Source organism: Protopterus annectens, chromosome 2.part1, assembly GCF_019279795.1.
Source record: "Protopterus annectens isolate FY-2018-M chromosome 2.part1, PAN1.0, whole genome shotgun sequence".
Lineage (NCBI taxonomy): Eukaryota > Metazoa > Chordata > Ceratodontiformes > Protopteridae > Protopterus > Protopterus annectens.
In genome coordinates this window covers 429,506,648-429,532,178 of record NC_056729.1, presented here as the reverse complement: position 1 = coordinate 429,532,178, position 25,531 = coordinate 429,506,648, and the positions used below count along the sequence as shown (strand labels likewise).

General features: G+C 38.6%; 1 protein-coding gene across 3 annotated transcripts in view; it reads left to right on the top strand.

Moving 5' to 3' along the window:
- Positions 1 to 25,531, top strand: part of TTC29 (tetratricopeptide repeat domain 29) — a 3,626,200-nt gene that overhangs the window by 2,682,310 nt on the left and 918,359 nt on the right. For all 3 annotated transcript variants that reach the window (XM_044062243.1, XM_044062242.1, XM_044062241.1), the window contains exon 9: positions 12,325 to 12,448. In XM_044062243.1, the coding sequence (XP_043918178.1) occupies positions 12,325 to 12,448 (124 nt within the window). The remainder of the gene's footprint in view (positions 1 to 12,324; positions 12,449 to 25,531) is intronic.

Below are 25,531 nucleotides of genomic sequence, written 5' to 3'. Positions count from 1 at the left end.
CTCAAGTGAAATTCTGTGAACTGTGTGCTTAACTGACCACTTCATTCTGAAGTCTGCACTGCAGCACTGACACTTAAAAGTGATATGCAACCACATAGAGCCTTTGTACACATGCTTCATCATTACTTAGTATTACTATATTGGAACATTAAGTATTGCTTAGTATTCACAGTCTACATTGCCCATGCATGAACTGATAACTTTGCTAATATCAGTACCATTCATTAAGATTTATATGCCATTATCATAACCTGATCACCCATGACTGCTTCATTATCCATCCTGTGTATCACAAGTGTGTGTGTCTCATGTACACAACACAGATACGTGTCAGTCTCAGTTCTGCATTATACATTAATGACAGCATAACTGACCTAAGTCAGTGGTTTGTATTTATTATTGATCATACTGATTGCACTTACTCCTTGATGTCAGCAAATATAGATTTGCACAAAACCTTCAACATCATAATATATTCTCTGACACAGAATGAGAGGCTACCCTATCTACACTACACTGTCACACTATAGAAGTTAGACTTCTGGGGTGGTGCTTGCCTTAAGTACTATGCCCTGTAGATTGTATAATTAGATAAGTGGGGGGTGTAATCTCACAGCAGTCAGTGTGTGTGTGTGTGTGTGTGTGTGTGTGTGTGTGTGTGTGTGTGTGTGTGTGTGTGTGTGTGTGTGTGCGTGTGTGCATATAGAGTTGTGTCAATATGGCCTTATAGACTGTTGACCTTAATAAAATACCAGCCTGCAGAAAATTTTACACTGCAGGGTGAGTCTCACATCGATGTCAGACCTTTCTCCCAACATCATCTTCTTTGCAACACGATGCTGATGTCATTCTCTATAAAGTATACTCTCACAATGAAGAAGTCAGACTTCTGCAGTTGCACTTGCATTCAGTACCATAAATTGTATAACTGGGGAGGTGGAGGGTTCTAATCTCATAACAGTCAAATTGTATGTGTATGCAGTTGTATAAATATGACCTTAACTACTATTGGCCTCAATAAAATAGTAGCCTGGAGAAGCTTTTACACTGCATGGTGAGTTCACATCAGATTCATACCCATTTACCAGCATCATCTTCTCTGCAACACAATGCTGATGTCATCCTCTGTAAAGTACACACTCACACTATAGAAGTCAGGCTTCTGCAGTGGCACTTGCGTAAAATACTGTGTCCTCTACATTGTATAACTAGATAGGTAAGAGGTTCTAATTTCACAGCAATCAATTTGTGTGTGTGATGATGGGTCTGTAGCATCACTGGAGAATTAATTCAACAACTGTGCTCATTTACTCCCTCTCGTGAAAAACATTTACATGGTCATATCAATCCCACATCCTCTTTTCAGTAATGCACTTTCATACCTCTAAAGGCAGACCACTCCTGTGGCATGTGCATATAATACACTTGTGCATCGATTTGCAGTCAGTAGCTAGGGAGTTCGAATACAGCAGTAAGACTCTCTTGCACATGTGTGTGTGTGTGTGTGTGTGTGTGTGTGTGTATGTAAATGGATGCAGGAGTGTCTTACACCTCTTAGTACTGACAACATTTAGAATCCACATAGCTGTAGAAGTCATGTTTGCACACCTCCTGTGCATGACACAGCTGCTATCCTTTCAAAGACGCAGTGTGGCCCACATGCAGTCAGACTTCTCTTGTGTCATGTGTATATAATACACTTGTATATAGATTGTGTCAGTTGATAGGCAGAGAGTTTGAATACAGCAGTGAGAATCGCCTGACTATGTGTATGTGTGTGAATGCAAATGGATGCAGGAATGTTTTACACCTCTTAGTACTGGCAACATGTAGAATCCCCCATAGCTGTAGAAGTAATTTTTGTGCACCCATCTCCTTTGCATGACATATATGATGTCATCCTTACAAAGATGCAGTGTGGTTCACATGCAGTCAGACTTCTCCTGTGGCATGTGTTTCTAATACACTTGTGTGTAGATTGTGTCAGTACATAGGTAGGGAGTTTGAATACAGAGATGACTGTCTTCTGTGAGTGTGTGTTTCTTCCTTCTACCATGTAAAACAGGCTGGAAATACATATATGAGATACATCTTTACAGTATGCTTGTGCCGTGCATCCACTTTTTACCGGAAACATGAAGGTAATAGACAATGGTGATGTCATCCATTGAAATTATTAAAGTGGAAAAAGAGGTATTTATTTTATCTTTAGCAGAGAGATGTGTGTGAATTTTGGCAGCAAATTAAATACAATGCCACCAAACCTCCTGGCCTTAATGTTTCCTTAAAAATTAAATGTTTAACGAAAATGAAAAGGACGAAGCATTGATTAAGCTTGATTCTTATTCTTTAGTAATGCTCAGTCTGCTTTCTGGTTGAGCATTATTTTGACTTGGTGTTGTTCTGGATTCACAATCTTTATTGGTTGGTTTAATTATTTGTTCAAAGCATTTACAAAGGACTTTCATTGATGGAGCCAAGAATGAAAGGCATGCCCAACACTCAATTTATGTACTTAGTAATGATAATCACATTTTTCTGACTTATATTTTATAATGATCATATTTGTTGTTGGTGGCCTCCATATTTTATAAGTTATGGCTGCTGTTATGACTCATTCAAGCCTGCAGCTCTTTTTTGTATACTTCAGTTCACACCCATAGCTTCTTATGGCCTCCAAACCATTTTTGCATCTGGTTTCCTTTAATTAATGGACTTACCTGCTAATAATAAACTGTATTAGTAAATGCAAGGCTTTATTAACAACATGAAAATAATATTGTTAATCTAGGATGCCCTGCAGTAGAGAAATGCATCTATTTTTATCACTTATTATGCATATTTTCATAGTTATGTTCATATTTTCATAACTGAGAGCTGCACATGTTATTGAGGGAAGTTGTGTAACATGGCATGGTGGGATATAGGAACATTCTTTGTCAGTGTTTATTTTTATGGCAGTATGCCTGAGGCATTGCTAGTTGTTTGTTAGTAATTACAACATTTATACAAAATTTCAGTATGTACATAACACTTCAAAAAACAAACAACATATAAACTGCTGTATGACAGTAGGTGAAATCTTATATGTCACTGAAGAAAACTGTCTTTGATATTTGCACCAAGTTGCACATATTGAGAGATATTCATTATTATTTATATTGCTAACTATGCAAGTAAGCATTTGTTTTCATATTTTCCACATATTTCAATAAACATGCACTCATAGAGGAATTTCTAGTTGTCATGTGAAAGCTTATGTCTGGTTAACAAACAATTGTTTAGCAATATATGACTACGTTTTACAGTTTCCAAGATATGACAATTTGTGAAAGTTTAGCAAAAAATATAATTTGTGGTTTGTGCACATTATAATGTTTTTATATTATTTATGTAAAAACTTTAATGCACTGACTATTATCACTATAAAGAAATTGTCTTACTGATAACATTGCTGCTTGTCAGTTTAATAGCTTTTATTGTTCATAGAATATTTACACTAGTTTATCTTATGCTTTTAAAGTTTACTTTTTATAAAATGCTCTGGAATGCAAGATGTGTGTAGGCTGCTAAAGGTGTGACATTTCACACAACATAGGTGTTAATGAGATAAGGTGAGAAGCTCCCTTTCCACTGATGCTACATAAAACTCCTGTTTATTTCCTATGAATATATAACTATTTGCATATAGTTGATGCATATGTTGTTATGAACTTATTTTTGTATTTCTAAACAATCTATTTGAATATTTTATGTACAGTTTACAAACTAAATGAATTTAGGGTTTACTATGGTTGCCAATATCCTAACAGTGCAGCTTCTGTTTGGTCAGTTATTTTCAGTGTGATTCCTGATTAACTATAGTTTTAGTGGCTAATAATGCCATTTGTTATGCTTCTTGGGTAGCACTCTGATTGGTTGTTTGTTTTCAGTACGTCACTCTGATAGGCTGATTTTTCTGTTAGCCAAAAATGTCTGCACTGTTACTTTTTGGTAATGTTTTATTCAATAAGTTTATAAATGGTGATTTTTTGATGGGAAAAGTTTCTGCTGTAACACTACTTAAATATGATTTGATATACTCTATACTTTTATTTTACAGTCAGATGCACTATAAGTATGTTCTGATGAAAATGTTTGCTGTTTTTGTTAGTCTTTTGAGCAATTGTATGGACTTGTTTTTTTCTTACTTTATATATTTTTTTATAATTCTGTATTTACTCTCAGTAGGAAATTGTTGATGTAAGGAGTATCAGCTTCATTTTTTAAGGTAGTGAACTTCCTAATTTGGACAAAAACTGAAGGTAAGGAGCCAAGCCTGAACTCATATACCTATTTCCATTTATTGTGTCATTTACCACAGCCTATTTTTTATGTAGGAATGGGAGGTAGCAGCAGCACCCTTCTCAAAAGTGGTTTTGGGGTTCTATTCATATCTGTTGTAGTTGCTCTCCCTGACTGGCCCATCCTTGTATCAGCTGCCCACTTGGTCTTCCTCCTTTTCTTGGCAGCAAATTGAACAATAAAGTGATGACAGGATTCATATTCTCACATACTCCCTAATATCTGTTGAAAATTATGCTCCTGTTCAGTATCACTGATCAGGCTGACCAGATGGAGCAATCCCCCTGCAGGATGGAGACCATGTTATCATGTGATTACCCCCCCCCCCCCAGGAATGGCAAGCAGTACAGCAGCTGTTCCATTTAATCCAGTATAGTCAGCCTTCTCATACCTCAAGCTTCCTTTATTAACTAGATTGTACATATTGCAAATAAACACCCTGTCTTTGCATCCCTGAGACACTTAAAAGATTTATAATAGAGAAACAGTGCATAGCCTACATAAAGAGCTAATTTAAAAATTAAGGCATTATAAAAATAATAAAAAGTACAGTTTTCAAAATGTTGTATTATAATAAAAATTGCCACTTCACCTGTAGCCAAAGCCTGTTTTTATAGATGAGAATTTTTCAAAAGAAAGCAAAGTCATTTTTTAAAAGAGAACATTTTTGTATGCTAGCCCTCCATGGAACTACATTGCTGAAGAAATAAGGCAGAAATGAGCAGAGAGGTTTGCAAAAATCTAGAGTACAGTACTTAAGCACAGAAGTGAGTTGATTAAGTAGAACAAGCCTTTAAATATTGATGCAATGAAGAGTATTACAAAATTCTGCCACACCATTTAAGAGTGACTGAAAACTGCAGAACTCCATTGTCTGTGTAGTACTGAGATTACTTTAATCATTTTTTTTCTGCGATACTCATTTATCAAATTCAGGAATACAGTGGATTAAGCCTCTCATAACACTCACTGGTTATCTTTTCCTACTGACTTTATGGCCCAGTGAGACTCTAAAGAAGCTTAGCCACTTCACCCAGTACTGGTGGGAGACTAGCAGTGTCCCCTTTAAGCAGATTTCCTCCACATATCACTGGTGAGCATTTGCAGTTAACCATCCAGTCATCCATACTGGTTTTAAGGCTTACTTGGGATGTACTCTTCTTGGTAGGTTAGTGCATTCTACTCCAGAAATAGGGGATACATTGGGTTAGATGTCTGTCATGCCATCTGTGTTATTGTTGTGCTAGTATAGGTTTAGATCTCTAGAACAGGTGTGTGCTTTATCACTTGTTTTAGTTAGGTGAAGGAGTTCAAAGAGTGCTGGATCATTCATAGCACAGAAAGTTAACCAGAGTTCATCCCCTCAGGAGTCTATATGGCACTGAGTAGAAGGACAGAGCTTTTAGTCTGTCAGAGTAGCTGAGGGTTTTGAGACCTGAGATCTTTTTGGTGAAGACACATTGAGGTATCTCAAAATGGTTTAGGTGCCTGGTGAGGTACATGCCAAAGGTGTATTAGATTTAATGATGGGCCTAAAAAGGATGAATAAGGGGGACTATCATTTCTTTGAACCTTGATGAGAAGCCATGAAGGATAAGCTCTGCAAGATAAGAGAGTCTATTATCAACATACATACCCAAGACCCTGATGATTGTGTCAAATTTAAATAGAATGTTGTCTATACAGTAAGCATTAGCAATGCTAGATTTACCAAAGAAAATATGCTGTATTTTTTGTTTTGTAGAGTAAGCCCTTGATTAATGTACAACAAACATTTGTTTAGTCAAGCCGTTGGATTTGATAACCACCTCTTACTATTTGTAATCATCACAAATTTGTTTAGCCATAGTCCCTTGATATCAGCTTTCATGTCACAAAAATGTAAACCAAAGAGAATGGGAAATAGGACAGAGCCTTGTAGGACGCCATTAGTGACATTTTTCTGTCTAGAACAAATATCCTGACCTTAACATAATGGGTTCTGACAGACAGCTGATTAACAATCTAGCAAACTATGTAACGGTTAATGTTAAGTTGGGAGAGTTCAATAATTCCAGCATAAGAATTAGTATCAAAGGCCTTGGAAAGATCCAGATAAGCAGTTTGGACTACATGCCCCCTTATCTATGACCTCAGTAACCATTTGAAGGAACTCAGTGAGGTTGAACAGGCATGATCTGCCTTTTACAAAGCCAGACTGCTGCGTATTCAGATATATAAAGTCACCTATATCAATCAATGTTTATTAGATCAGCTATAATACATTACAAAACCTGAAAATAATGCTAGTGAGACTAATAGACCCATAATTCCCAAGGTCAGTAGAGGGGCCACCTTTATGCAAGGACACAACTGCTATTCTCCACTCGTCAGGGACATAAGCAGTCGAGAGACTCAGACTGAAGAGTTGATGGAGGTGTTTTGCTAAGTGGGATTTTACGCTTCTCAGCAGGCATCTAGGCATTCTGTCAGGATCCATGGAAGCAGTGTTTTTTATATGGGAAAGTGCCAAAAGACTTTGTCCAAATTGGTCTCAGGAGGAGAAGAAAGAAGTGAGGGTGGGTGGAAGAGAATTGGTCCGCAAGAATGTTAGCAATTTCCTTGGGCTCAGAGATGGCAGTACCCATGGGAGATAAGTTCAGTACAGAACTGTAGGTTATTTCTAAGCTTTCCTCATATAGCTAAAGAAGGCCTTATGGTCATCTTTTGAATTATTTGCAATGCTAGGTTTATAGCTGGCCTTACATTTCCTAATTGTATGACAGATTTTACAGTGTTTTATAATGATGTAGTGGACATCTTTTAATGATGGTCAGGAGCTTTTTCTTTTTATTATAGAGTTTGTTGATCTGATAATTCCACCATATGAGTTTAGATCTAAGCTTGCCATTATGCTTATACCAGACTGGTATAGATCCCTTAATGCGTCTATCCAAGAGGGAGTACAATTCAGAGCAATAAGCAGCAGCCTCATTTACAAGATACATTGGGAAGTTATATCATTTGTGATTGTCAGTAAGATCAGTAAATAGTAAATAATTGGTCTTGGAGTAATTATTGAATGCAAAAAGAATTATTAGGGACTAGGGGACCCAAAGTAGGTTTTCATAGGGAAAGATCACAACAAGATAGTCAGATTTGACTAGGGAGAGAAGGTAAGGGGTGGGGGATGTGCATTTGGGAGAAATGTTTGTGAAGACAAGAGCAAGAATTTTAACACCTCTGCTGGGAAGGGGGGCAATCTGCTCAAGTAAATTGGCATTTGCAGAGTCCAGAAATCTCTGGCCATTTTTGTTGTTTTCAGTAAATGCTTGCCAGTTTATATGTGGATAGTTGAGTCACACAAAAAAAAAGGTATTTTGTTTGACTGATAATTTTTCTAACCGGTTAAGGTATTCTGCATGCTCTGAAGGGATCAGAAAAAAAATCCTTGATGGAATGCCCTAGACAGAATACCAGTCTATTTTAGGATACAGATGCAGGACACACACACACCATTCACACCTACAGGCAACTTTGATGATTACCATTTTAACTTTGTCATGTCTTTGGTATGCACACCCAGGGAGGACATGCAGACTTCATACAGAAGTCACCACAGCTGGGAATCAGAATGGAGTGCCAAGAGCGGTGAGGCAACAATACTAACCACTGTGACACTGTGTTGTCCCACTAAGATGATTGTTCTTCCAAGTGGTTTGGCCTGTAACAATAAGAACCTTACGTTAAAAATGACATTTCTGTACAACAGCCTTTTAAGCTCTAGGAGGGAACTCTCAAGTTTCCTTTGGAAGGGTTGCTCATAAACCCACAGAACAAATACAGAATGAATATGTGGTTCTCAGCATTATCTTCCTCCTTCACTGAATACATCAATATGACTTTGTTAGAGTCCTTTGTCATAGTGGGATTAATATTTAGTTTTACTGCTCGACAATACATAGCTGCTGTTTAGACCTGTTAATTGTTGCAGTGTGCGCACTGTTGAGATTGCTGCATTAGTGTGCCTTCAGCAGTCTCTCTGGTTTGTATCTACTAGTAATCTGACTGCAAGTTTGCAGAACACAGGCAAATTCATTGTGATGACCTTCACTACTGTGTTTTTCCTCAAAATGATAACTGACACAAAATAATCTGAGTTTATTTCCCTGAAGCTGAAAGAAATAAACTCAAATCCTGCTCTGATGATCACCTGTATTATATATTTCTCCATTTTTTGAATGCCTCTCAAATCAGTGATACATACGTTTCTGGTAAAGGAAGTGCTAGTTTCATTCATTATGTCATATTTCATTATTATACAGTGAAATTGCAGTGTTTCTCAGTGCAGGAATTGGTTGGATGGAATATCTTTTTTTAATTTCTTTAACAGTATTCAGTTGTACTGGCTCATGAACTTTATAACCCCAACTGTCCGTACTTTACTGACTTTATCAGTGCGAGAGCCTGCTTGGAAATATTAGATGATCTACACTCCACCTTATCCACAGCCCTAAATCTGTCAGCAAGCATGGTGGCTCTTAACATTTCTAATTATATTTTCAAAACTTTAATCACACGAACCACAGAAGGTAAACTCCACACATAAAATAACGCCTCGACAAGTATCCTTTACGTTTTCGTCAGTGAACTTCATCAGAATGAAGTAACCATACCAAATCCATCCTATATATACATGTATTGTTAGAATTTATCCAATCATTTCTTCCAACCCGGGGTTGGTATGGTTACTTCATTCTGATGAAGTTCACTGACGAAAATGTAAAGGATACTTGTTGCGGCATTATTTTGTGTGTGGAGTTTACCTTCTGTGGTTCGTGTGATTAAAGTTTTGAAAATACTATTGCTGGATTCGCTGTGCCTTTCTTCAATTTACTTGTTTATCAGTTTCGGCACAGAGACCACCTTTTGTGTTTATTTCTAATTATATTGGCAAACTCTGGAATAAGATCCCAGATAAGAAACATTCAGGACAACACAATTCCATATCCCTCCTGACTGCTCTCATTTATATTAACTGGATATATAACTGTGCAATTACTTACCCTTTGTAATCAGTCACCAGACTAATATATCTACAGTGCAGGGATGCTAAATCTTATCTTTAATTCCTATCCTAGTTGTTATTACTACATACCTATGTCTTCTACTTTTTTTTAACCTTCTCTGCCTGTATTCAGCTAATCAGCCATCTAATCCCATGATGTCCCTGTATTGCTTCCTGTATATTGACTGCATTTGACTAGTTTTCTATCTGATATTAAAAACATTTATTTGTTGTACCATATTTCATTATTTTTCTTTTAGATAAAAACACACACATAATTGTAAATATATACACATATGTGCATGTAAATGCATGCATGCACCACACAATCACACACAACTCTCATATATGTGTAAGTGTAAGACTTTAATATATATTGTGATGTAGTCCATGACTGGGCTGTTGTTGAAATATACATATGTCTTGGTTTGATTTGATATAGTCAGAGAGGATGAAATTTTATGGAAGCTGTCATTTCCTTCTGAGGAAAAGGGAGTATTTTTAGTCCAATGGATTTTCCTTAGAACTGAGGAGTGCTAGACTTTATCACATAACAGAAGAATGCTAGTTTCTGGGGAAATGTCTGAATGTAAGACTGGCTAGACTATCTATCCTGAAGCCAGAGCCATAGCTGGCTCATCTAGTGCCTAGTACACCTCCTCAGCATGGCGCCCCTCAACTACAAGCTGAGGAGTGAGAAAAAAAGTCAATTTCCCCCGATCTGGCACTCATGAGGAGCAACATCTCTTCCTCCTGTTCTGCACTTCTCAAATAAATAAATAAATAAATAAATAAATAAATAAAAGAACTGTTCAGCCATATCTGGCACTCCTGAGGCTATCACTAAAATACTGACATTTGAGATTCAGACTTCATATCCTTTAAAAAAATGCATGCATTTACAAAATCTATTTTACAAATTTCTTTAAAAAATTTGTCCACTTCTAACTGTAACAAAACTGCTTCCTACAAAGTAGGAATCAAAGTCCATGAATTGTTTCAGTCCTGAAAGCAATTACAGTATGGGTCTTCATTTCTAGATGCCGGTACTGCAATAACCCCCCATCGGCAGCATCTGCCGATAGTGTGCCCTAACTCCAGCTGCCCCCTTCATCCCACTCGAGCTGCACTACTTCTTGAAGTATTGGGAACTCTGATATAATTTACTTATTATTGTTCTGATAGGAAAAGGGACTCTCTTGGCATGTGGAAACATGCCTGTTATTTTTACAGAGCATGCTTAACTCTGCTGTATACTGGTCTGAACATGTTCACTTCTGCCTTCTGGAAGAAAGTCTGAGCTTTTAAAAAAAGCTGTGTTTTGTGCTGAGCTGAACTACAGAAATCTATTATTTTCTGTTATGAATACACTTTGTTGTAAGCAACTGAAATGAGCCTATAACGTTTAAGAGAGTTAAAAGGAAATAGAAACTGCATTCTTGCTATTGTTTGGTTTACACAACTTAATGTTCTTATTTTAGCTGATATTTTGGGGTGAAGAAGCTGTATTTTGGCAATTTTCACTTCAATAGAAGCAAATTTTCACTTAAAATGTCAAAGCATGATTGCTTTTATGTCCCATTCATAAGCCAGTTGCATTCAAGATGTCACAGTATCCATTATGATTACTGATTCTTTTCAGTCTTTTCCATGTTTGGTTTTGATTTCAAAACTGCTTTGTTCTTTTTATCTAAGCAGCAGGGTTAGGATTTAAGTCAGGGTTAGCACACATGAGTAAGGATGGACAGGGGGGGTTTGCCCTCCTAACCATCCTTACTCATGTGTGTTAACCTTAATCCTGCCACTACTACTAACTCCAACCCTACATATTGTCTTAATAAGAAACCCTTTCCTATCAGTAACACTTCATATGACACCCAGACGCACACTTTATATACACCATCACACACACAAAATACTGAGACTATCACCTTCCATAACCCTTACTCTAACCACAGCCTGCAAACACTTAAATCGCAATGCCAAACCTTTTGTTATATTTGTACATTTCAGCAATGCAACAACCACTTATCATAACACCAATCACATATCAAAGATAAAAAGAACAGCTGGGATTCCTAAATTTAAAATCTGCAGAAAAATAGCAGTAAACTTAGTCAGTGAAAAGTACTTTCAGCAAAGTTTACTGCAACCACACACACACACACACACACACACACACACACACACACACACGCACACGTGTGTGTATGTATATATATATATATATATATATATATATATATATATATATGCTTTTTTTATATATATATATATATATATATATATATATATATTTTTTATATATATATATATATCTATATGGTTTACCACCATCTAACCGATGGACGGATGGTCGAGCCCTGAAGACTGAAAGGAGTGTGGCAGATATGCACATTGTCGAACGCAACTGTATCGAATTGCAAACCCATGCCCCCTTTGTGAACCATGTTAGCACTCGTTTTGGATTTAGAGTGGTCGAAAATGTCGCATTTGGTGGTTTTGCGACATTCGACTGTTCGACATACAAAAATTCGGATATTCACTTAGTGATTGTCAAGTAAATGAGATTTGACTGAGGTATGATCATTCCATTGTCACATTCTACACATATACATACATATATGTATATATATATATATATATATATATATATATATAGAGAGAGAGAGAGAGACACGCACAGCCACACTGGTTTATGCCTAAGACTGTTAATCTGTTAGTAATGTGCTTGTATGCTTGCTGTTTAATTAACATGTTTCTGTAAAGTTTTGTGTGAGTTTTTTGTGCATTCAAGAAAGAGTTCCAGAAACTAATGGATATTTGGAAGTATTTTTGGAGTGTGACAAAAAACACCATATATGGTTACATGTACATTCTGTTTTATTTAAAGTATGTCCTAAAAATAGTATTCATTGAATTTTTTTGTGCAGTCAAGGAAAAATTCAAGAAACTATTCAATATCTGGAAATGTTTGTGGAGACAGCAAAAAGAAGCAGCGCAAGTCAAAGTCTGCTTGATGCCTGTGTCAGCCTTGGGATTATTAATAATACAAGGGTGAGTCTGTTTTCTTCAGTATGTTATTGTTTTGTTTGGTTTTTAGATTTATGTATTATGTCTCATGTTGCTTGTAACTGTTTGCTCATTGACTGAATGCTAACTGAGTAAACAGGCTGTCCAGTGTGGTCAGGTTGCCATGGCTTTCCAGTGATTATTGCGATGTCACTACCTGACTGTTTTCAACTTAAAATCAGAAGGAACAGAATTTATACCACGGTCACTCAAGAACTGTGAGGAATTTTCCTTATTATTAGAGTTGCATTGGCATAGTTGTGTGTTGCTATGAATTGGATAGACCCTGACATTTTTACAATTCATGTTGAGTATACTACAGCTTTTACATGTCAGATATCATCCAGCCAGTTCTTTTTGAGGTCTATAGACTGGCCTTAAGGGACCTTTTTTTCATCTACAACTTTGCCCCTTACAGTAACTGAACAGGATAACATATAGTGTTTAAGAAAAGTATATCAAAACTAGGTTGAAAATAGTACATAGCTCAGGGAGCTGTTTTTTATCATTAAATAAGTGAATGTCTAGTTAATTCTTCAGACAGCTGCACATGAAACTTGCCTGGTGGTGATGAAAGTTGGATTCATTTTGGTGGACTGTTATTTTTGGACCTTATATTAAGAGGAAGAGAATTCCAAACTTTGTGCCACCACTATGATGCAGCCTTACTAAAGTATTCTAGGGTATATACCCGAAAGAGTGGTTAAAAGGAATTTGCTTCAGAATATCTGTGCAAGTAGAGATTTTGAGATAAATATGAGAGCTTGGAGAGAGAATTTGCCATGAAACAGAATCTTAAAAAGTAGTTAAAATTGCACTGTAATGAAATGGATAGCAAATAAGTTTTGGTGAGTGAGATGTTCATAATATAGCAGCTTGGTCATGAATCTATAGATCGTATTAAGCAGAACCTGAAGCCTTTTCCAGCTGATCAAAGTTCTGGCAGTTATAAGCTGTAACCCATACTTGCACTGTAATAAGAATGTCCTGAACAGTGATAGCTCATGTTGTGGGAAATAACAGCAATGAAACTTTAGGACAGATGGCTAAGAGTCTGTTAAGTTTCACCAGCACATAATCTAGAGATCAGGTGAAGGTTAAATCACTGATCAAGAAGGAGTCTGACATATTCATACTGCATTAAGTCACACAGGGATTCCCCTAATTGTGATATTACTTTCCCATTCTGAGGGGCATGAGATCAGCATTTGGCAATTCCAAAAATCATGCCTTGGTCCTTTTAACATCCATTGTCAATTCTAAAGAGCTAAATCAAGAGTGAATTTCCTTGAGGTGTGGTTCAAGGGAGGAGCTAATGACTGAAGGTGGATTGGAGGCACAGGCTTTTTCTTTAACCCCTCTGCCTGTCAGTTATCAGCCCCTAGAAATCTGTGTAGCCCATGCATCCCTTACCAGAGTGATAATCATCAATGCCCCACTCGTTCTCCAGTGAAGTGAGAGCCAATTGTGAGACCATCATCCAGGCAGATATCCATGGTCTTCTCCACCCTGACCCCTGGAGCTCCTAACACCCCTTAGCAGCTTCTGAGGTATGCCAGTACTGCCTGACGGTCTTTATGAGAGGAATATTCAAACTTCCCTGTGTTACTGCTTCTGACCTGTGTGGTTATATTATAGCAAAAACAAATTCCTCTTGTATGGACTCTGCTGTCTGCTCCACCTAGACTTCCTGTTGATCATATCATGTTGAGGCATAACTGTACATTACAAAGGTCTATTGCTTGCCATCACCTTGGATGTTGATAAGCATACACAAGGAAGTTAAGGCTTTAAGGAGAAAAACTCTGAGCAATTTTGCAGATGACAGTTTCACTCTGTGCCCTTTCATCCCTCACACCCAAGGAATTATTGTAGGATTTTAACCCAGGAGAACCAAAAGTGTTTAAAATAGCCACCTGAGGAGGACAAAAGTCCTTCTAAGTCAACTATGGGTTCTTTCCAAAGAATCAACAAAGCTTTTAAAAGGGTTATATTTCCCTAAATGCCCTGCTTGCACTCATGAACAGCTTCCTTGGAAATATGGATGATGGAAAACTGGAATAAACTGCAGTAACCTTTCAAAAGCACATGATTTTGTTCATCGCCACAAATTCCTTTTTGACCTTGTACTGTTTGGTGTTAAAGGGTTAACATAACTGGTTCACATTTCCTGCAGCACAGTACCTGCAAGGTGCTGGTTAAACAGCACTTTCCCTCCAGCACATATAGTCTGTTCTGCTGTGTCTCATGAAATCATGTTATTCTTAATGTAGTCTATTTTCTTACTCTACTGCTGTCTCATGAAATCACGTTATTCTTAATGTATTTTATTACTCTTTCCAAACTTGCTGACAATCTGGATAAATGATCTTCAGGTAAATTTCACAGCATCATCTGTCAAACATTTTCACTTAATTTGGTTAAAATGTACAAATAGTTCACAAACTTAGGATTTACTGTGAACCTCAATAAAATTGAGATCCTGCTGTATGAAAGCAAAATATGACTTGGTAAAAACAACTTGGATGATTATTGTCTGTCTTGGAAGGCGATTTAAGTGTCATTATGCATATACCTTGATGGAATTATGACCCATGCTCATGCTTCTAGTTTCATAGTTTCACATATTTAGTGATCATGCTCAGGGCTGATTGGCTATTGAGCTTGATGTCCAAATCCCATATTGGAAATTACAAATGTCAATGTAGTCATCCAGTTCATTTTTTAAGCTATGGCTTGTGAAACTGGGTATAATTGAGAAGGAGTGTTTATTCCATAGCCACTGGAGTACCTAATATATGAAACTGTCACAAATTTCAGAGTGCAGATATTAATTATTATTGAGGCTGTGTTTCCTCGTGTTCAGACCTCCAGGCAGTCATTCTGACCAAAGGGTCATAGGGTATATATTAGGCATATATGTTTTCTTTAAGAAGGAAATACAATACAGAACATGTAAATAGTTCTTATAGGCTGTAAGACAAGCCAAAAAGGCCTTCATTTCTCTTTGGGAAGAATTTTGTACATTCTTCAACTACACCAGATAGCATATGCATAGCTTACAGTACAGGATGCAACATTCTGTAATTGTACTGATAAGAAATGTATAGTGGGGACAATTATATCAGTTACAGGTTCAGACCTTCAGGGGGTCATTCTGAACCAAAGGTTCCAAATATTAAAGGTTCCTAGAGTGTATATCAGGCATTTAGATGTCCTTTAAGAATGTGATACTATACAGAAAACTTAAATAGTTCGTGCAGTCATTGGCTGTAAGACAAGATGAAAACCCTTCAGTTCTCTTTGGGAGGAATTTTGTACCTTCTTCAAGTACACAGCTAGCATGCACATAGTTTGCAGCACTGGATGCAGTATTCTGTAACTGGCCTGGTAAGAACTGTATATTGTGGATAGTTACATCCCTTGCAAGGCATTCAAATCCCTGAGGATCAGATAGGCAGCGCCATGTGAGTTTGTGGATGTTAGCAGCTATATGGATATCAGATGAAAGCTCATAATCTTCAAGAACTCAAAAGTCTTTAACTATTTTGTTAATTTTTAGTTGTTGCCCTTCAGTACTATATAAAGTTTGTGGGGTGGTGGTTGCCAAATGCCATAGCTGTATCAGTGGTGCAACAGGTAGCACACTTGCCTTTGTTGCAGAAGGCAGTGGGTTCTATTCCCATACCAGGTAGACACTACACTACAGCATAAGGGGATTGCTACACAACTAAGTGTGTTATATTTTGGATAGGGTGATAATCCTGTGGCACTATCTGCTTGAGTTGGTGGTAGCTCAAGTGGATACAAAATATTCCACAGCACTTATCAAAAAGAGTAGGGGTCCTTTATTTACCTACTAAAATAACTCTTATTTACAAACATTAATAGTTGTACAAATATATGTATATGTATGTGTATATGTATAGATACAAATCTGTTTACACAATCACACCTACTCCTTTTTTCCACAACCAGCATTGGATTTTGCTTAATATTGTTGCTAAAATCCATTTACCATTAAACATAATTTAATTTATTCTTTCATTCCATATAGCTCATATAACATAAAATAACTTGACTGCTCTTTTAATATATTATTTTCTTCTATTCTTATAATATCCATATGTAATCATATCCATGTTTATTTTATCCACTTCTTTTATATCTTAAAAAAACTTCTTTACATAGTTTTCCCCATAGGTTTTCTTCTTATATGGCATTTTTCCTTTTACTGGCAATTTACCTATTGCCAGTCTCCACAAAAAAAATGTTGACACTCTACAGTATGATTGCACCATTTGCTTCTTATTTTTAGAGTTTTAATTTTTTCAGCTGTTAGATTTTTCTGTGGTTGAACATAGTGAAGTGTTATTATTATATTCTTATACCATACTCTTATCTTTTTGTATTTCATCAAATTTTATTTTGCACAATTTTTTTTCTTGGTAATATTTTATTTCCTAATTTTTACACTCTTTTTTTTCTCTTACTCTTTTTTTACCATACTCCCAAATTTATCATACTTATATTTATACAGTTTTACTACTTTAACACTTTGTACAAATTTAATGAAGCAGCATATACAACTGGGTTAATTTACCTATAACATCCTCCTCCTTTGTTTACATGCAGAACTCCTCTTTTTACTTGGTTTAATCTAGAATCCCATATAAATGAAAAAAATATCTGCAATAATTATTTTTTCAAATACTGTTGGCAGCATAAATATATTTACTAAGTATGCTATTTTTCCATCAGTACTGAATTTATCAAATAAGCATTTTTTACTGAATGCTAATTTATATGATTCCCAGAAAATATAGGTTTGGTTTATTTCAGCTATTGTTTCCCACTGAATTCTACTTGCATCTTTATTCCCAAATTGTATACTTAACACAAAAATTTAATTAATTATAAAACATATACACCTGATCTTTACTACATTACCTAAGCCTTTACTTTTCTCTTTATTTAAAGCCATCCCTATCATTTCTAGACACGCATTTGTACAAATTATTACTTTTGTTATTCAAATTTTGTTTTTTTTTTTTTTGTTTTTTTTTTTGCGATTACTGTGTCATCTTCATATGTTAACAGAACTGGAATTCTTAACCCTTCAGGTGTTATATACCCTGCCTCCTTCATTTTGTAATTTATTTCACATACACTCATAACTAATGCAAAGTGCATTCAACTCATTGGGCATCCTTGTCTTAGACCACTCTTCATATATACCTCTTGGCTTAACTAGACATTTACAAGTATTTTTACTATATTATTACTATAAGCTGGCATACATAAATTCCTAACTTTTGCACTTATATTATAGTCTTTCATTATTACCCATAAGATGTCATGCCCAATTGTGTCAAATGCATTATTAAAGACCCCTTTCATGATTTTCACCTCTTCTTTTCTGTTCATATCATCCACAATTTCTCTATTATTAATAATTCTTGATGACCATTTCCCTTTATTCTGTATATGCTGTCTTCCATAATATGTTCCATTTTAGCTTCAGAACTCTTTCTATTATTTCCACAAAAATCTTATAATCATTTTCTTCAATACTATCAGTCTCCACCTTTTTAATTGTCTTCTATCTTCCTTCCTGCATATGAACTTAAGTATATGACTGCATAATGCTTTATACATAAAACCTTAATTTAACCATTCATTCAAAATCTTTAAAAAAATTTTTTTGCCAGTCCCTTAAATTTGTATACAGTTCATACACTATTCATTCTGCTCCTACATCCAAATCTATATTTACTTGTCCTTTATCTAATTAATTTAAAGAAATCACCTTTTCCAACTCTTTATTCTCCTTTTCTGTTAACTTTTTTGTTTACTTTCCATGGTTTTTCATTACCTTATTTTCTCTTTAAATATTTCTTGTACACATTGTACTACACTATTCATAATCTTTTCCTGAGTTCTTTGTTTTTACATTTACATTTTTTATTTTTATAATTACACTAATATCTTTCTTTACCAATATGCTCAAGTAACTTAATACTTATTCTCTTTGTCCTTATAAAAATATCTTTGCTTATATAACAATTCTTGTATTTTTTTCTTGATTCCTTTCATACTTTCATATAATTCTTTTTCTTTGTCAAAGTACTTTCTCTTATTATGTTCTAAATCTTCCAATGCATCATTATATGTTCTTTCATATTTTTCTTTCTCTACTTTTCTCATATCGTATTGCCACTTTAAAAAAAATTTTTTTAATATTTTTCCTTAAATATCATCCACCATTCAGACCAGTTTTTATAAAATGTTCTCATAGTAATATATTTCCATAACTGCATTACTGATCTCTTTCCTTCTTCATTCCATGCTTTCCCATGTATCATTTTTATTCCTTTGCCTATTTTTATATATTCCTTGTTTTCGTTTTTCTCTAGCCATATTGCAAGTTGATCAGAAAATCCTGTTTCAACTACCTCCCTTTCTCTTATAACTAAACCCTCTGATATTATAAAATGATCTATTTCAGTTCTTTACATACCCCTTTTGTAAGTGCATGAATTTTTGTCCCAAAGTTTTAACTTACCACAATTTATAACTTATAACATTTTTTCTTATATAATTTCCTTTCTTTTTAAATTTGACTTTTAAATCTTAATTAAAGTCTTCTTTTGTTATAGTATTCATATTTATCACTACATAGTCTAAAATCGGATGACATAAGCTTTCCCTTTCTTTAAAATAAGTATAAGCATGTAATGTAATTATATATACTTGTTCTTTCCATTTTAAATCTACAATGGTTAATCTTCTCATTTTTGCTAAAGTTACATCTAATATCTTTACTGTATGTCTACAGAATATATCTATTCCAGAGCATCTCTCACTTCCCATGTTCCAGATTATCTTTCCTTCATACAGTTTCTCTGTTTGTAATCTTTCTTCAGTTGTTGAAAATGTTGTGTCATCTAATATAATTACATCTACATCACATGTCCTAGACCACAACAAAATTCATATTCTTCTTACTATGTTCTTAATACTATTTACATTTACAGAAAGCACTCTAAAATTTTAAATGTGAAGTTGTTCAATCTCACCGTTTGTTCTTACACACGGGTTCGGAGCCGAACCCTTGGCTCCGAGTCGGCCACATTCCAAGCTCTGCGTCTAAGAGAAGCTCAAGGCACAGTCCCTATCCCATGATCCCCTGCTGCTAACTCTCAGATCTAGTTTGCCGTTGCAACAGGTCTCGTCGAGTGAGAGCTCGGGCCAGTATAATCTGTATTGTTTTTTACTTTTATATTCATATACTTAGCTAAAATTCTTAGATTGTGAAGTTTTTTGATTGGATAGATAGTTAGTACAGTATAGTAGTTAGTTTAGTATAGTTGTGTGTGTTTTAAATTAGCGATAGCTTGTTTGGGAGTGGCTGCCTCTAGAACTTAGGCCATTTTCCTTTTTTTCTGTCAGGGCTCTGACAGAAACTGTTACTGATAATCCTCTAGTTGTGTGTTTCTTGTGACAGTACTTTATATTTTTCTCTTATTGATATATATTTAGACTGTTATTATTATTAGGGTTAGTGTGCTGTGCTTTTTACATTTATAGTTGCATTTGCTTTGCTTTGTAATAGAATGTCAGAAAAAGCCAAATCTGGCTTTAAACGTTGCCAGTGTGGACAGAAAATGTCCATAACTGACAACCATGTTTCCTGCGTCTATTGTTTGGGTCCTCTCCATCTTCAAGAGGATTGTTCCATCTGCCACTCGTTTAGTGGCAGAGTGATGATGGAGAGACACAGGAAACTGGTTGAGAGAGGTCTCCTGAAGAGACATTGGACAAGGCAGACCAGTCATCGAAGTCTTCGAAGGGGTCGAAGTCTTCGAAGGTATCGGAGCCCAGGTCATCGGCTCCGAGTACCTCTGCTAAGATTCGGTTGCTGGTTCCACAGACCTTGGAGCCGAGCACCAAGATACTGCCTCGAGTCGAGTTCCAGGTCTTGGAGCCAGTATCAGAGGTACCCCCTTCATCGATCCTTCGCTCGGTGACCTCTTCAGCCCCTTCGACCCATTCCTCCAGACTGTCTGACACCGATGTGGATCTAGTGGTACAGAAACTGATGGAGAACACGGCCTTATCCAAACTGATTGCAGTTTCGTCCCAAATGGTTTCGAAACTTGAGACCCTTCCTGTCCCATCTCTCGATCCTCCTTCGAGACCCGTCGAGTCATCGGAGCCAGGAGTCGAGGATCTGATGATCGTGGATCCACCAGGGCTGAAGCCTTCCTTAGTGCTCTCGGCTCCACTGACCTCGACACCCTCGGTACCCTTCGAGGGGTCTCGGAGCCGACAATCTCTCCTCGGTTCTGGGGGGGAGAGTCGAACCGAACTTTCGGTTCTGACTCTTCCCCTCGGTGCCTCGGCACAGATTAGTTTGGCTCTGTCCTCTGGATCAGAGCTCGTGGTTCCGTGCCCGGGGAAGCCACCATCTTCTTCGGAACCGATGGGACCCTCGGCCCGGGGCTTTGGTGCCTTCGAGGCCATGAGGAAGGTCTTGTCTGCTAAGACTTTCACATCATCAGACTCTTCTTCTCCCTCCCCAAAGGGTCCATGTTCTTTCTCTGCACCACTGATCCCGGCCAAGCATAGAGACCAAAAGCCTCAGTCAACCCCAGAGGGTGAACCCTGCTCCTCAGAAGCTTCACCAGATGCCCCCTCTGATGATGTCCCGAGGAAGAGGTTGTGCAAGAGGAGGCACATTGATTCCCCACAGGAATCTCTGACATTGGATACCAACTTGGATGAGTCAGAGGGGTCCCCACGGTCCTCCTCGGAGGATGTCTCGTTTGCCGACATCCTTGAAATTCTCAAGCAGAGGGGTGACTGGCAGTCCCTTGCCCCCACTGAGGACGAGTCAGTGTTACCGAAGGCTTTTGGGGCTCAACCTTCCACCTCCTGGGTAACTCCGCCCTTCGACGAGTTAATGGAATTAATAGCTCGAAGGGCGTGGGAGTCCCCTGATACATTGGAACCAGTCTCTCGGAGGCCCAATAAGTACATCACTGCCCCACAGCATAAGGCATACCTCACCAAAGGGGTCCCAGTTGACACTATTGTGGTGGCGGCGGTCACCAAGAAGGAAATGTCTGAAGCATCCTCCTCTGTCCATCCTCCTAATAAGGATTCCAGGACGATGGACAGGTACGGGAAGCGCATCTTTAGTTCAGCGACGTTTTCCATGCGATCACTGAATTACCTCACTCATTTTACCCGTCTTCAGAGAGATCTCCCCAAGGAGTTGAGAGATATTCTTCAGGGTACCACAGATGCTGCGGTCTCAGACAAGGTGACAGCACAGCTCAATACCCTAAACTCTATCGTGAACTCGTCCATGCAGCTTATTTCATATGCAGCCGAAGGATCGAGTAGGGCTGCAGCTTCAGCGATCGCTCTGAGGAGACAATCCTGGATGCGCCTATGCTCCTTTGCGGAAGCCTTTAAGTCTTCCTTTACTAATACCCCTTTTGATGGCTCCTCCTTGTTTGGGCCCAAAGTGAAGGAGACGCTCACTAGGTGTGAGCAAGAAGGAAAGACCATGTCTGCCGTAGGGGTTCATTTTTCTGCCCCTCCTAGACCATACCCCAAAGGGCAAAGAGGTGGAAAAATGTGGTTCCGGAAGAATCAGGGAGCCTTCCAATCCACACCTAGTGAAACCCCCCCCAGAGGCAGAGGAGGGGGAAGGAATGGAAGATGTCTCCCAGGTGGCAGAGGGGGTCCGCAGAACCAGGGCGACAGGGATAGCGTCCCTGGCAAGCCCTTCCAGCACTCCTGAGTGGAGGCCCGGCTGTCCTGCTCTGGAGGCAGTCGGGGGTCACTTGGCTTTATACCTAGAGGCCTGGCTAAATCTCACTTCAGATTCCTGGATAAAAAGCATAATAACCAGAGGGTACAATATCCCGTTCTTAAACAATCCCCCTATTCAAAAAAGATTCCCAGATGTTCCACCCAATCTGAGGGATCAGGCAGCCATAGAAATACAAAGCTGTTAGAAAAAAAGAGTCATCCAGCCAGTCCCGGCAGACCAAATAGGATCCAGAACTTACTCAAGGTTCTTTTTAGTTCCAAAGAAAACAGGGGACTGGAGGCCAATACTGGACCTCAGCAAACTCAATACCTTCGTGAAGAAGGAAAAAGTCCGGATGGTCATGCTACAATCGATCCTTCCATTTCTTCAAACGAACGATTGGATGTGCTCTATAGATCTCAAGGATGCGTACTACCACATCAAAATGGCCAGGCCATCCAGAGATCACCTGCACTTCCGGCTGGGAGCCAGTCATTTTCAATTTCGAACTCTGCCCTTTGGCTTCACCTCAGCCCCCAGGGTGTTCACCAAGTGCATGGCAGTAGTGGCGTCCCACCTGAGACGACTAGGATTCCGAGTGTTTCCATACTTAGATGACTGGCTCCTAACCGCCACCACCAGGCATCACCTGTTACAAGCCAGGGACTATACAATCAATCTCTGTTCCCACTTAGGCATAACCCTAAATTTCGAAAAGTCTGTCTTATCGCCCTCACAGCATATATCATTCATAGGAGCGGAATTGGACACTACCTTATCCCTGATCAGTCTTCCCGATTCAAGGGTCTCAACCCTAAAGGAACAGGTTTCTGTTCTCCTAGAAAACAAAAGGGTCCCAGCCGCACAGGTTTTGAATGTTTTAGGTATGATAGCAGCAGCCCTTATCGCGGTTCCCCCTAGGGAGAATGCACATGAGGATCCTCAAATGGCTACTCTTCGCACAGTGGTCTTACCAACAGCTACCGTTGTCACACAACATCCTACTCACGGAATCATGCCAACGGGATCTTCATTGGTGGATAGACAGTCAGGAACATATGATAGGCCGCCCGTTTGTTCTTCCTCCCCCTTTAGCCACAGTGACCACGGACGCTTCCGTGATAGGGTGGGGGGGGGACTTTTTCAGGAGAAAACAGTTCAAGGCCAGTGGTTGGAAATGGAGTACAAACTGCACATCAATGTCCTAGAGTTAAGAGCAGTGTTCCTAGCGTTGCAACACTTTCACGACTACTTACCTCAGGGAACAGTGGCAATTCAGACAGACAACATGTCAGTGGTCTGGTACATAAACAAGCAAGGAGGAACCAGGTCTTACCCCTATGCAGAGAGGCCCTGAGGATCTGGCAATGGGCTGTGTCCACCGGACGCTTTCTCATAGCAACGCACATCCCGGGGACGTCCAACGTAATAGCGGACAGGTTGAGCAGAGCCATGCTGTTGCCTCACGAGTGGTCCCTCAAAAATCAGGTAGCGGAGAGAATTTTCCGCAGATGGGGCTAGCCTTGCTGCAACCTTTTTGCTTCCCCCTTGAATGCCAAATGCAGAAGCTATTTCACCCTACTTCCCCCTCCCGGGGGAGCCCCCAGGGACGCACTTGTACATGATTGGCCCCCGGGTCTCCTTTATGCCTTCCCTCCTGTTCCACTAATCTCAAAATTTCTGAAGAAAGCCAAGGGTCTGCAAAGGATGATCATCTTGATAGCCCTATTCTGGCCTCGACAAATCTGGTTCCCCTTCCTCCAAGCTCACCAAATAGAAGAACCTTGGACTCTGGACCCAGTGCCAGACCTGCTGACCCACTCGTCAGGAGTTCTTCACCCCTCTCTCTCGTCCCTCAAACTGACAGCATGGCTGCTCCACTTCCCAGCTTAGCCAGGTCGGATCTTTTATCTCCAACAGTACAGCATATTCTAATCTCTTCCCACAAATCCTCCCCTAGAAAATTGTATAAGAGCAAGTGGAAACATTTCGCGTGTTGGGCCTCCAAACAAGGTTTGGACCCCTTTGTTGCTCCTATTCAAAAGATTCTGGAATTTCTATCTACTCTTTTTCACCAGGGGGCTTCAACATCCACCATAAGGGTTCAGCTGGCTGCCATATCTAATTTTCATGTGGGAGAAGGAGGCACGACAATTATGTCACACAGGCTTTGTAGGGCTTTCATGAAGGGATCTTATCATCTCCGACCACCTATTCGGAGCCCAGTCTTTCCTTGGAATTTAAATCTGATGCCTTCCCAACTCATGCTATCGCCATTTGAACCAGCTTCAGCATGCCCACTGAAATACCTTTCTTGGAAAACTCTTTTTCTGGTGGCAATCACCTCGGCCCGCAGAGTGTCGCAGCTGCAGGCACTGTCAATTAGACCACCATATCTGATATTTCACCCAGACAGGGTCACCTTACGTACTAATCCATCCTTTCTACCAAAAGTTTGCTCAGATTCGACTCTTAATCAATGCATAGAGCTTCCCACCTTTTTCAAGAACCATACCAATAAGCTGGAATACATGCTTCACAAATTGGACGTGCACAGACAACTGAGATTTTACCTAGACAGAACAAAAGAATTCAGGAAATCGGATCAGCTATTTGTGTCTCATGCAGACAGTAAGAAAGGACTTGCAGTCACAAAAATCATGCTATCCAAAGTGCTCTCAGACTGCATAAACTTTGTTTATTTGTCTTCAAATCAGCCTGTTCCCCTCAAAATTAAAGCTCACTCTACTAGAGCCGTTTCTACTTCTCTGGCACATGTGGCCTGCTTGCCTATAGATACCATTTGTGCTGCAGCTACCTGGGCCAAACCTCATACGTTTATTACTCATTACAAAGTGGACAGGGCCTCCAGGGACAGGGCTTCCTTTTGTTCCACTGACTCAGGAATATTCTCCCGTGAGCCACCCGGGGTTTATAGTGCTGGTGACGCTACCCGTGTGTAAGAACAAACGGAGAGATTGAACAACTTCACTATGTTCTTACCATAACGTTCCATGTGAGTTGTTCATTGCGCCTTTGTTCTTACATTCCCGCCCTCCTTCCCCCCTCCATGTTCTGGAGGAACAGGTACGACTCGTGGCTCCCTGTGACTGCCTGTGCCCATGTATGCGTGTGTAGTCAGACAGGTATAACATAGTTCCCTGTATTTATATTTACCTTCTAGGGACATATGTGTATAGGTACATTTGGTGTGTATACATGTGTAGGCAGGTAGATATGTT